This window comes from Limulus polyphemus, unplaced genomic scaffold (assembly GCF_000517525.1).
Source record: "Limulus polyphemus unplaced genomic scaffold, Limulus_polyphemus-2.1.2 Scaffold636, whole genome shotgun sequence".
Classification (NCBI taxonomy): Eukaryota; Metazoa; Arthropoda; class Merostomata; order Xiphosura; family Limulidae; genus Limulus; species Limulus polyphemus.
Window position 1 is genome coordinate 272,866 of NW_013666246.1, and position 13,989 is coordinate 286,854.

General features: G+C 32.6%; 1 protein-coding gene across 1 annotated transcript in view; it reads right to left on the reverse strand.

Moving 5' to 3' along the window:
• The window catches only part of LOC106459608 (clathrin coat assembly protein AP180-like), a 26,873-nt gene that overhangs the window by 3,555 nt on the left and 9,329 nt on the right, over nt 1-13,989 (reverse strand). Inside the window, exons 7-15 of the mRNA XM_022386129.1 lie at nt 13,235-13,346; nt 11,191-11,297; nt 10,125-10,166; nt 9,547-9,638; nt 5,119-5,233; nt 4,016-4,060; nt 3,161-3,467; nt 2,269-2,370; nt 1-928 (exon numbers count right to left, since the gene is read on the reverse strand). Coding sequence (XP_022241837.1) covers nt 1-928; nt 2,269-2,370; nt 3,161-3,467; nt 4,016-4,060; nt 5,119-5,233; nt 9,547-9,638; nt 10,125-10,166; nt 11,191-11,297; nt 13,235-13,346 — 1,850 coding nt within the window. The remainder of the gene's footprint in view (nt 929-2,268; nt 2,371-3,160; nt 3,468-4,015; nt 4,061-5,118; nt 5,234-9,546; nt 9,639-10,124; nt 10,167-11,190; nt 11,298-13,234; nt 13,347-13,989) is intronic.

Sequence of the window (13,989 nt, forward strand, 5' to 3'; positions counted from 1 at the left end):
GGAGGTGGTGGAGTTCCAATCACAGAACGTTGTCCAATCGGCAAACCAGTTGGAGGTGGTGGAGTTCCAATCACAGAACGTTGTCCAATCGGCAAACCAGTTGGAGGTGGTGGAGTTCCAATCACAGAACGTTGTCCAATCGGCAAACCAGTTGGAGGTGGTGGAGATCCAATCACAGAACTTTGTCCAATTGGCAAAATAGTCGAGGTAGTTAAAGTTTTGGTCACAGGAGTTGGTTCAATAGGTGAAACAGTCTGGGTTGGTTGACTTTGAGTCATAGAATTAGATTTTATAGTTAAAGCAGTTTGGAACTTTTGTCCGAAATCCATGAAAGAATCTTCAAAGTGCTTATGTTCAATAGATGGATTTAGGTCATTCAATACAGTAGAACAGAGCAAGTGTTGATGCATGTCAGAAGTCTGAAGAGCATTGAGAGTTGACCAATTCTTAGGATCTGAAGCTGAGTCAGTGGAGAGGATATCTGAACATTCCAATGGAGGAACAAGAGGCACTGTTGATTTTGTTTTCACCACTGAAGGAAGTTGTGCAACTGACTCTTCAATTCTACACTTAGTATCATTCAAGCTAAAATCATCTATTTTATCTTCACATTTGGATGACATAGTTACTGAAACAGATGTTGAGAAAAGGGGATTAAAGGTGGTTCCAAAAGGATTTACATCTGAAGATAAAGGATCACTACATTGTGAGCTGCTTCCCCAAACAAGGTTTTCTGAAGCTTCACATTCTTTCAAATGTTCAACTTGTTTACCAAATACAGACTCGGACAGATGAGATAAAATTGGTCCAGTTCCTGACTCTCTAATTTGCTCAGTTGCAGAAGAATGTGCATCTGATCTTCCATAAGAGTCCATTGAAGGCACCTTTATTTCACCATTCCCTTTTCGTTGTTCAGGTGATGTTATTACTGGATAGAAAAGTGAATTTCTATTATATAATAAGTAAGTTTTAAAGCCTAATGATACCTAAGGCCACAAAGTTAGCTTCCAAATAGAAAAAAAAATATTTCATTATAGGTTTTAAGTCCTTTATGATTTGATTTGTAAAAAAAGGTAATAATAATACAGGGTTCTTCACATGGAAAAATTTAGTATTACATTACCAGAGGTGATTGTATCAGAACCAACATGCTATTTCTGTACGTGAAGATATTCAATCAAGTCGAGAATTTGTATTTAATATTTACGGCAAAGCTACTAAGGCTATCTTGCCTGTCTTTAAATTGCTAATTTCAAATCACTGACCAGAAAGAAGGCATCAGCACCCTACCACCCAACATCACTCTCACAATGTTCTTACAGCTTAAAGTGCTGGAAATATTTTATTGTATCACACTTCGAACCCAGCTCGTCAGTTCCAAAATTCAAAGTTCCAACATAGGGCTAACCCATGCTCAAAGTAGATAACACGTTACACAAGCTTCCTAATGAGAGTAATAATATCTCAATTCCAAAACATCTACAGCTAAAGCATAAAGAATCTTTGTTGTAGGCAGCTCAAACACAAGTTTACACCTCTAAGCCATTTAGTTTGAAATTACAAAAATAAAATTTATTTAAAATAAACTCAGTTTATGCTTAGTAAAATGTTTCGTTTAATAACCAATCATTTTGACTAGTTTAATTGTACAAGTCATTTTTTTAGCTAAAGGCCAAATCATATAAAATGTGTAGTTTTTCAACCAATGTAAGGAAACTTAAATAAACAATGTCAAACTAATAACAAATTAAAACCATTCAGAATTTAACAGCTTTGTAAGGCATGAATCTGAAAAAGGAAAAAAAGACTAAGAAAATTTAGTTATCATATACATATTTTTATTTATTGTTTTTTTCTAAGCTGAGAAAACACACCAGACACTAGATACACTTTGCTAAAAACCTATACAGATGATGCAGAAGTCGTACAGACCTTCTCTTACACCTGTAAAACCAGTAGTTTCCAATTCCGAGAAAGCTTGTGAAAAAATTTAAAGACCAAGAGAGTGTACAATAAGCGTGAAAAGTTATAATCAAATACATCTATAAGATCCATATACTAACAAGCCCTAAACATCAGGCATTTTACAATAAAAAACAGCCTACATTACATATTGCAAAATAAATGATGATTTCAAGTAACTGGAATTAAATTTCCATCCAACAAGTCTTCAAAGACATCATAAATCAAGAGGTCCCGAAATATGCTAGTCATGAAAAGCAATATTATACAAGAAAATTATAAATGTTCTAATTGTTAAAAGCATACCAAAAGAAGATGCTGTCTTCTCTCCAAATGCTGAAGCAAATGAAGAATCAGTCACGAAACGATCAACTGACGTGAAAGAGGTTGAGGCATTTTCAAAAACATCTACAAATAAATATTTCTTTAGTATCTCTATGTTTCCTCATTAAGCTCTTTATACACATTTACTGTTTTACCAAAAAATCTTTTAATCTATTAATAATCAATTATATTCATGTTATTTAAAAAATCTTTCATCTTATAATCACTTACACATTTTTTACTGAACAGTTTAAAGGTGTGAGTGACAGAATCCAACAGAAAGGTAAACAAAACTATTTAACGTTTTACTTTGTTTCTACATAGTGTGGTACTTCTAATTTGTGTACAGTTTCAAAAGAAGGTAAACATTTTTGTTTTACAAAGTTGTGTTCATTCCAAGTTATTAAACGTGTCGTCAGTGTTGCACACACGTGTGAAAACCGCTGAACGTGTCGTCAGTGTTGCACACACGTGCGAAAACCGCTGAACGTGTCGTCAGTGTTGCACACACGTGCGGAAACCGCTGAACGTGTCGTCAGTATTGCACACACGTGCGAAAACCGCTGAACGTGTCGTCAGTGTTGCACACACGTGCGAAAAACAGCTGAACGTGTCGTCAGTGTTGCACACACGTGCGGAAACCGCTGAACATGTCGTCAGTGTTGCACACGTGTGAAAACCGCAGAACGTGTCGTCAGTATTACACACGTGTGAAAACCACTGAACTTGTCTTCAGTATTGCACATATGAGACTGTCAATTATGTATACTTGCACTTCTGAAGTGGACGAGTTTTAGTTAATGATAAATTACTAAATAATTTGATAAGTTTCAACTTATTTCTATCCTAAATGAACTGAAAATGCTTTTTTCACCATTAGTCCTGAAGGCACCAAATGGCAAACTTTGTTGAAGTTCGCTGCCTCTCGTTAGGCTGTCAACAAAGGGATTGGCACTAAAGCCGAGAAAATTGTTGCTTATCTTGGGAGGACTAGATTCTGAAACTGATCCATCCGTGGTAGATTGAGAAAAGAAGTCGACTTTTTCAGTACCAGACATCACAGTGCTAGGTGTTTGGCTACTTGGTGATGACAGAAATGGATTAGTCTTGGTGCACAGGGTAGGAACATCACATGTAGTGGTTTTTCTCTCAGTGTTAGCCATATCTTTAAACTTGAGATCCTATAAATAATCAACGCAATACTAAATAACACCATAAAATCTGCACGCTGCTGAGCTATAATTACATCTCATCTAAACTATTCATATCTGATTTTGTGATTTATATGTCAATGTAATCAATACTAATAATAGAATAAGTTTCATTTCACCACAAATATAACTAGAAAGGCACTCACAGACTGCATCTGCCACTCTGTAATTTTCTTTGACAGCAACTAAAATAAAATATATATATCACACAATTCCTCAACCTCAAAAATACAGGTCAAAGTATCAAGACCTGTTTCTATCTCACTTTGTTCTCGAGTTTGACCATTTTTCAAAATCCTAATTTGCTGACATTATAACAAAGTTGACCTACAATGTAACCTTGAACTCTGTACTACATTCACCTGGCCATGTAGTGATTAAAATATATACATCCTTACTGGAGAGGAGCCCTCTAGACTATGTAGAGTTATGTAATTATGTTAGCAAATGAAGTTACAACCAATTTATTGAAGATTTTTAAACTACAGAACAAAAAACCAACCTCCACAAATACTAACCAAATTAGTCCAGTTTGGTTGTTCCCAGACTATCGGACAGTCATGCTAAAGACAGAGAAATTGACAGCATAAGTACATACATAAATTTCACAATGATGTACAAAAATAGTTTGAAAATGTCCTGATTATTTGTGTCACAGTTTGATATTAAGCACAAATATACACAATGTACTGGGCTCTGATTTTAGTGGTATAAGCACACAGATTTACCATTAAGGATGGGGGCAGGAACTGGCTTAATTTGTACGTTACACCTAAAATACCTCTCATTACCAGCCAATCAGTTTCAAGCAATCATGATAATTCTTAACCATCCTCTCGAAATCAAAGTCAAAAAGAAAAGATGCAGATCAGTATCAATCATTTTCAGTTTTTTACACTTGGAGATGATATGTGGTGGACATCTTGAGTACATTATAATGTTCCTATTTCAATATGGAAGTGAATACAGGTAGAGCCACAGGTGTCAAAAATCTGATGAATGCGATGATTTGGAACTGTGTACGATAAGTCATTGGATTAAAAATTAGCAAGTAGAAGCTACTCATGTGTAATATGAAAAATGTTATATTAAAAAAAAATGTAATAAACTATTCATAGCATCTATATTAATGAAGTAGCCCAAAACTGATTGGCTTAAATTTGGAGAGTTTGGGGGGGGGGAGAATTATATTATAATCATACTGAAGTAAGGGGGTGCAAGGTTGAAAAAGATATTAATTTGTGGAGGGGGGTATCAATTACACAGGTAAGCATCAAGTACTACAGAGTGGAATTCGTTGAATAAGTTCTTAATTGTTCAATCACTACAGCAGACTTTACACATTTATCATGTTCAGTTCTTTTAAACTATTCAAGAAATACTAAAAAAATTAATCAATAATCTCAATTAACTTTCAACTTGAAAAATATTACACAATTTACAAAAAGTAAGGCATATCCAAGATTATTAAGCAAATTCTTTTTCAACAAAAACCTAAATCAGCAACAAGAGAATACATAACATATAATTGTTGTGATGTTAAAAAAACATACTACTGTTATTTTAGAAATGGGAAAACTTAGTTATAGCTTTGGATGAAGTTTTTACTTTTGGGTCATACTTTCCCCTGATCCGTATAAGAAACATCTTCATTACGATCCTCTGGAATCTGTTCGCCTTTCTTGACACCGTTAACTTCATGGTTTCGGGTTCCTCCAGTACTTCCAAATGCATTGCTATTGGATAAGAGAGTAGAAATTGCCTTTTGCAAGTTTGTGCTGAGCCTAGGACAAGTGGAGTGTTTGGATGATAAAAAATGGGACCAAGGAAGGAAAAAAAGCAGGATAATGGAGAAAAATAAAAATGAAAACAAATCAGAGCTAGAAAATAACAAGCTTTCTATAAAAAACTAAACCAAAACTATTAAATCAAGCTCTGTAAAAAAAAAACTAAACCAAAACTATTAAATCAAGCTCTGTAAAAAAAAAACTAAACCAAAACTATTAAATCAAGCTCTGTAAAAAAAACTAAACCAAAATTATTAAATCAAGCCCAAAATATCAAGCTTTATATAAAAAAAACTAAACCAAACTATTAAATCAAACCCAAAATATTAAGCTTTCTATAAAAAAAACTAAACCAAAACCATTAAATCAAACCCAAAATATGAAGCTTTATATAAAAAACTAAACCAAAACTACTTATCTCAAAAATCCAATTGTACAAAAATTGTTTATGTACATGATAAAATATTACAATCCTTCAAATCATCAGTCTTTCTCTTAATTATTTTTACCAGTTTTGTGACTTTAAAGATCACTTCTTCAGAATGATTGTTTTTGTTGGTTTGTTTTTGAATTCCGTGCAAAGCTACACGAAGGCTATATGCACTAACCATTCCTAATTTAGCAGTGTACGACTAGAGGGAAGGCAGCTAGTCATCACCACCCCCGCTAACTCTTGGGCTACTTATTTACCAACGAACAGTGGGATTTATTGTCACATTATAACACCCCCACGGCTGAAACAGCGAGCATGTTTGGTAGGACAGGGATTCGAACCCACGACCCTCAGATTGTAAGTCGAACACCCTAACCACCTGGCCATGGTGGGCTCTTCAGAATGAAGTTTTACAGATAATAAAAATGTTGAAATACCAATTTTCAACTAGAGAAATAGCCTGAATTAAATACATATTTTTAGAAAATATAAAATAACTTAAACACAATAAAACATATACAAAAATTAATTAGTTACAGCTTAACAAATACACTTTCTTTTATATTCCTCAATCACCTTTCTTTTGAATTAATAAAACTAAATTAGAGTTTCTCCTGTTTTTTCTCTACATAATCTTAATAATTTATTACAAAATATACCTTACTTACTTTTTGTAATTCCTAGTAACAATGTTTACCATTTCACAATTCCTACTAACCCTAACTACCATAAATTCTGCCATCTTATTTATATTTATATTAGTGCCAAAAAAGACTAAAATTATTTTTTTTAAAATTAATCTCTTGTTTTATATTACATGTCCAATATTTAATATTATGCAATTCAAATTTCACTTTTTGTGGATTTTATATTTCATACAAAAACTTGTTTTATTCTTTCAACTTTTAGAGTTATTTAAAATTACTTGCTCTTTGCAGAACCAGATTTATAGTTTTCATTTCACTTAAGCTCTTCTTATTTTCACACTATTAAAACTATAAAACTAGTTCTGTATTTTTATATAACCATAAAAGTTGAAAGAAATAATAAAACAAGTTAACAGCAACACACAAAAATTATTTGAAATGCACAAGAAATTCATGTACAGGTGTTACAAATAATGAATAATTGCAACTAAATGGTTCCATTGGTCTCCTTTCACCACATTTCAAGTATTCTTAGGATCACTATCTTGTTTCTGAGGGAATGACATGATGGATAACAATCTTAATGTGCCTGCCAGCAGTTAAGTTGCCATCAATTTGTGTCAATCTCCAACACCATTAGCTAAGATACAACCCACACACATACGGGTTTTTCAGCATGTTTCATTGTAAATGTTGCATGGTGAATCTCCTCTCAAAACAACTATCAATGGTTTTCATCAAATAATTAAAAAATTAAATTAATATGTAAAATACACCCTCCTCCAGCTTTGCTCATCCCATTGCTTGAAGTTTGACACCCATTTCAGCTTTTTGATTTGGTTGCTCTCCAAAGCAGCAGTTTTTGAGAACTTACACATCCATTAACATGTACTATTCTAGAGGTAACATTTCATAATGTACTTAAAGCTAGGTCACTGTCTAAATTTCTCTTGGATTATCAAGATGTTACTTTAACATCACTTCTGAAAAGTTAACGCTTTCTGTTTCTATAATCAACGTCACTAATTTTCATATTCTCTTCATACTTTCCAGCTTTTACTGAAATACAAAATTTTATCCAATCAGTTGACAGCAATAGCATTCACCAGTCACAAAAACTTTGATTTCTACACATGGAATTTTTGTCATTCATATTCAAAGAGCAAAGCACTGAAACAACAAAATGGAACTAAACATATATTTTTTGTAATTAAACTCTAAATCTTAAATAGCAACAGTCTTTCGGGTGAATTACATAACTTATTTAACAAAAAGTTTTTACACATTAAAAGTATCGACAGTGGTAAACTGACGTTCAAAATTCTAATTATAGCAAATATCAAGTACAGAAGGATATTTAGAAGGATACAGAAGTCAAGGATACAGAAGTTGGTACCTGATGATGACAAAACCTTGTCGAAACGTTGTACATTTGCTGTTATATTAAAGTTTTTCTTCATTACCCATTCAAGCCGTCTCCAGCCATTATACAGAAGTCAGTATATTTGTACATCCAATTGTTCTTTTTTTTTTGAGAACTTTTCAAATCACAAACCTAATTCTTCAAAAGTATAATAAATAGGAGACTTAATGCATAAAATGAAGTTTTTAATAATCATCAGAATACATCTTTAGTTACTAAAGTTAGTCACTGTCCACGCAGTTCATCACCTTGGCGTTTTCATTTGCACATCAGTGTTACAAAGAAGGTTCCTGAACGCAAACACATTTCAAGGCAACTAAGCATTGACCCAGATATTTTTAAAGAGTGTTTCTACATTTAAAGACTTTAAGGTAAATTCTGTTTCGGAACATTAATTTTTAGGCAACTAAGCATTTATCCAGTTATTTTCAAAATTATTTCTAGTGGAAAGACTTTTAAAAGTAATTTCCTTTTTTGAGGTCCCTTTTAAAGCATGGCCAAAATAACATTCTGTTTACAAATAACGAGGTCCAAATACTTTCAGATGTAGTGTTTTCATTCACCTTGTATAGTATATTACAAGCCTAAACAACGTGCATGGATTCATGATACCTAGAAAACACGTAGGATAAACAAACCAGAAAAAAGAAGATTTTAAAATACAGTGAAAAAAACCTGTTTTTATGTGATGGTAATAATATTCTAACAGTATCAATATGAAGCAGCTTTCATAATATCAGTCTCTGTTCCAGAACATAAAGGAGTAAAGCTTTGAAGTTAACTGAAATAAACACTGTATTGCCCCTAGTTAATACCCTCTCTCTAATTATCCTCCCCTTTGAGTATTTTTTATAAAGTTTACTTTGTATGACAGCAATAGTAATCCACTTTTATTGCCTTAATTTTGATTTTAGAAAAATGAAGAAAAACAAACAAACACACACTTATTAGCACCGAAATAAACAAATCACGTGCGAGAAATATAATTCAGAACTGCACAAATACTATAATTAGTGCCCCACCTTTGCAGTTTGCAATGCCCCCAGGGGGCATTAATTAGGGGCAATACAGCATATTTAAGTAGAAGATTTCTTCTCCCTCTTCACTACAATACTGCCAAGAACAAAATAAGAAATGTCAGGGTGTTAATTTTGACGAACTAGTGCAGAAAACACAGAAATGTTTATAATTTGAAAGTTAATCCTGGGAATATTTCTCTGAAGAGAATGGAGCCTATATATAATCTTCAAATAAAACAGTATAACGTTTGAAAGTTAATCCTGGGAATAATAATGGCTGGAGACGGCTTGAATGGGTAATGAAGAAAAACTTTAATATAAGTTTAACATAACAGCAAATGTACAACGTTTCAACAAAGTTTTGTCATCATCATTACCCATTCAAACCATCTCCAACCATTATTAGTCTCAAAGTGGGTTTCTCGTCATCGAATTTAATCCTGGGAATATTTATTTGAAAAGAATGGAGCCTATATATGATCTTCAAATAAAATATAAACATTATTACTCTGGTTGCCAAACTTGTATATTTCTCTAGAGGTATAACCTCAGAGAGAAAGTCAAAAAATATTATACAATGTTCGATTTAAGTCTTGGCTACATTGCTACATTTTACTTGTCCAATGAAACATGATAGTATACAAAGTTTGAAATAGATTTGTTTTTAATTGGTTTTCAAAGTTTAAAAATAATGTTTCTTGTTTAATTTACACTCTCCTATTCAGTTTTAATTACAATACCCTGTTGGTCCTGCTATTGTGGTTGAACTCGTTTTTTTTCCTTCTAGAGACATCACGTGCTGTTCAAGAGAATCCAGAAGACTGCTTGGAGCCTGACAAAAAAGTAATAGTAGTCCTGTAGCTAGATCGATTCAGAGTACACTCTCAATAAAAGCAGATATTATAAAATTGATACGCACTCAAATATACGATGAGCTTCTCAAAATATTAAACTAATATTTTATCTATTTTCAGATGAACAATTTAATATTTTTAATTTTTTAAGTATATACAATAAATATCTTGCTACTTAATGTACATTTTTTAGTATTTCATATCTCAAAATAAAAACACAGACCAAACGGGTACGACTGAAGGGTACATTTCAACTGTGACCAAAACGGGTACGACTGAAGGGTACATTTCAACTGTGACCAAAACGGGTACGACTGAAGGGTACATTTCAACTGTGACCAAAACGGGTACGACTGAAGGGTACATTTCAACTGTGACCAAAACGGGTACGACTGAAGGGTACATTTCAACTGTAACCAAACAAACATAACTAAAAAACAGACTTCAGCTAAAAGATAACCTACCCTTGTTAGATCTGGTATGTCACCTTTATCAATGCCAATGTCCTGAAATAAAGGAAAACCATCTATGAAATCCCACAGTTTCAAATTAATCTTTTATACTACATGATTTTCAGTGTGTACATAATGCTCAATGCTAACATTTAACAAATCTAAACAAATGACAATTTATTTAAAAAATTTTTCCAAACACTACTTACATCAGAAAATCATATTTGTAAAATTTAAATAAAATTGATAGCCATAATCTGAAGAGAAAAAAAAACATAACCAAGAGAGAAAACATGTATTTACAGCAAAACTGTGACAACCAAATATCAATCATTGTCATGGTTAGTAGCCTATACAATCACCTAAGTATAATTATTGGTCAGTTACTAATACTTTTTCATACTGGTACTGCAGAGTTTTTGTCAGGACTTTCATGGAGTGGGCAGGAGATTAGCAACCCAAACAAAGATACAAGTTGATTCATTTGTTTGTTTATGTGCAAAGATTTGACTAGTTCACCACAGAGAATCAAACCCTGGATTTTAGTATTGCAAATCGGCAAACTTACCGCTGACTCACTGGGGGGGTGGGGGACAAACTAAATTTACAATTACGACTTGCAAACACGAAATTTTTAAACACACTTCATGCTAACTCGTTCGCTATTAGCTTTTGTTTTTATTCATTGTATGTAATATACTTTATTCCAGAAAACAGTAGAATAAAAACAACATTTTACACATATATATGAACATATCAAATGAATGAAACTAAATATTTATAGGTTAAATATTCCCTGTGCTAAAAATGGCTCCAACTAGACAGTTAAATAAAACAGTAGTAGTAAAACCCTTTTTAGAAATCTTATTTATCATCTCATTAGATTATCAATACAATTTAATTAGAGAAAAGTACGACTTGGATTAGATCAATATAATTTAATTATAGACAAATATGACTTGGATAGAAAATCATCAAGTTTTGTTTCTTAATTTTTAATGAAGAAATCTTTTATATCAGCTAGCACAACTACAAGAATTCTACGCACAGTTTTTTATTGAGAATAACAAAAACAAACCTCTGCAACTTTCAAGAATTCTGCTACTTTGTTCATATGAATAAGAAACCTTTTATACACATCCAGGCTTTCTTGACAGTGTTTCTTGTTCAGTTGGAAATAGTTTTCTGAGGGAAAATATTTATTTATTATTATTATTTCTCTAGTACACAAAGAACAAGATGGAAATGAAGTGCAATGACAGATAAAAATGCACGAGGGGCTACGACAATAAAAATACACAAGGGACTACGACAATCTGCCCTGTGTGAAATTTGTACCCCCCAAGAAAAAAAGATGCTGCAATATTTCTGTGTTTTAGGAGTTGTTCTATATTCTACATAACACTGACAACCCATTTTATGATAATAAAATAAAAAGACATCAGTGATTTTTCCAAACAGATTTAAAGTGAATTAAGACAGCACAATAATGATGCTGTGCTGCTAAGAAATTTCAAACTGAATTTTGAAATGTATCTACTTAACAACCAACCTCTCTTTTTATCAACCTACATGTGAATTTCTAAATATAAAAGCGTATAATATGGTGTCAAAGGATCAATCTAACAAACAGATATTAAAATATGAATCACAATAACTTTAAAGTATGCCATTTATTATTTTGAAATGTGAGAACAATATTCTTTTAGAGACACCTAAGGTCAGAAGAAGCTCTATTTGTCTAGTATTAAATCTGTAGTCTGGACAAGTCAGCCATCTAAGGTCAGAAGAAGCTCCATTTCTCTAGTATTAAATCTGTAGTCTGGACAAGTCAGCCATCTGAGGTCAGAAGAAGCTCTATTTATCTAGTATTAAATCTGTAGTCTGGACAAGTCAGCCATCTAAGGTCAGAAGAAGCTCCATTTGTCTAGTATTAAATCTGTAGTCAGTCACACATACGGATGATGTCTCCTGGATCAAGTTTCCTGAAAACTTTACAGGTGATGTAAAGAAGGGTATTTTGACAGTTTTCCAGAATATAATCCAATACAAAGCATAGATTATTATTAGGCATAACACTTAAAATTCAATTGTGTTGACAAAAAATGATTTTATAGTTATCTACATTGTACTTCATTTGAATGGATTGAAAAATGATGAATACTAGAGGGTAGATATCATGAAATTATAACGAAACTTATTAGAAATATATCTTTAAACAACTTAGTATGTTTATTAAACAGACACTCGGGAAAATAAACATTGTCTGTTTCATTGTTGTTGTATTGATCAGAGCTTGTCTTATTTGACTTCACAGTAACCATGAGACAATCTCTCACAGCTTCAACATTCACAACTTCACAACATTAACTTCAACTAATACTGTTAACAACTAATTTTAAAACCATATTTTCACATGCAATGATCATAAGTATGTTCTATTAAATTAAATTTTAATGGTTATTTCTCATCACAGTTATTAATAACTTTATTTGTTGTTAAATAACTCTTATTCGAGGGCTATCTGTGCCAGCTGTCCCTAATTTTGAAGTGATAGACTAGAGGGAAGGCAGACAGTCAACAACACCCACCACCTACTCTTAGGCTACTCTTTACCAACAAAAAGTGGGATTGACTGTCGAGTTCAAATGCCCCACAGCTGAAAGGTCAAGCATGTTTGGAGAATGAGAGTTGAACCCTCAACACACAAACTGTTAGTCGAGTGCCCTAACCATCAGGCCATGCCACACCCAAGTTATTAGCAATGTTGACATTACTTAGGTAATAACTTTATATACACATTTTAAATACATTTTTTCACTTTCACTGTGCTTAATTTGATCTTACTTTCCTCAGTGTCAAATGTTCCAGCATTTACAGTATGATCTTATACTGATCAACACATTTACGAATCATTTTACTGTAGAATCTGTAGTAATACGAGTCCTAAATGGCATGTCAAATTATAATTAAGGCTTAACAGCAGTGTGCCAAAGTTCCGATTTAAAAACAGAAAATAAACAAGAAAACCTACAAAACATTATTTGTCAGTGCAGAGACAGATATAAGAAAAGGAAAAGTGCCCACTGTTGAGTGCGAGCCAGTATGAAAAACGTTCTTACCCAAGAGGTTAATAATCCCATCATTGTAGCTAGCAAACAGACGTATTAAGTCTCTGAAGAGTAGCATAAAACAGGCCCGAATCACAGAGTTCATCAAGTCATTTGAAGTGCACTGGAAGTTCAAAAGAAGCAAAAAAGCTTTTAGTGCCCACGAGTCTCACACATATATACTTAGATACAATTATAAACCAAGTTGATATACCATTGTTGTGATGCATTATTCTAAATCCATTATAAGACAGTAATAGAATATGTAGTACATACATTATAGATATACCGATGATATACCATTGTTGTGATGCATTATTCTAAATCCATTAGAAAACAATAATAGAATATGTAGTACATACATTATAGATATACCGATGATATACCATTGTTGTGATACATTATTCTAAGTCTATTATAAGACAGTATTAGAATATGAGATGATAAAGTTAAGTCTAGCTCTGTGTATTAAAACATACACTTCAGTAGAATGAGATGGTAAAGTAAGTCTAGCTCTGTGTATTAAAACATACACTTCAGTAGAATGAGATGGTAAAGTAAGTCTAGCTCTGTGTATTAAAACATACACTTCAGTAGAATGAGATGGTAAAGTAAGTCTAGCTCTGTGTATTAAAACATACACTTCAGTAGAATGAGATGGTAAAGTAAGTCTAGCTCTGTACATTAAAACATACACTTCAGTAGAATGAGATGGTAAAGTAAGTCTAGCTCTGTGTATTAAAACATACACTTCAGTATAATGAGAT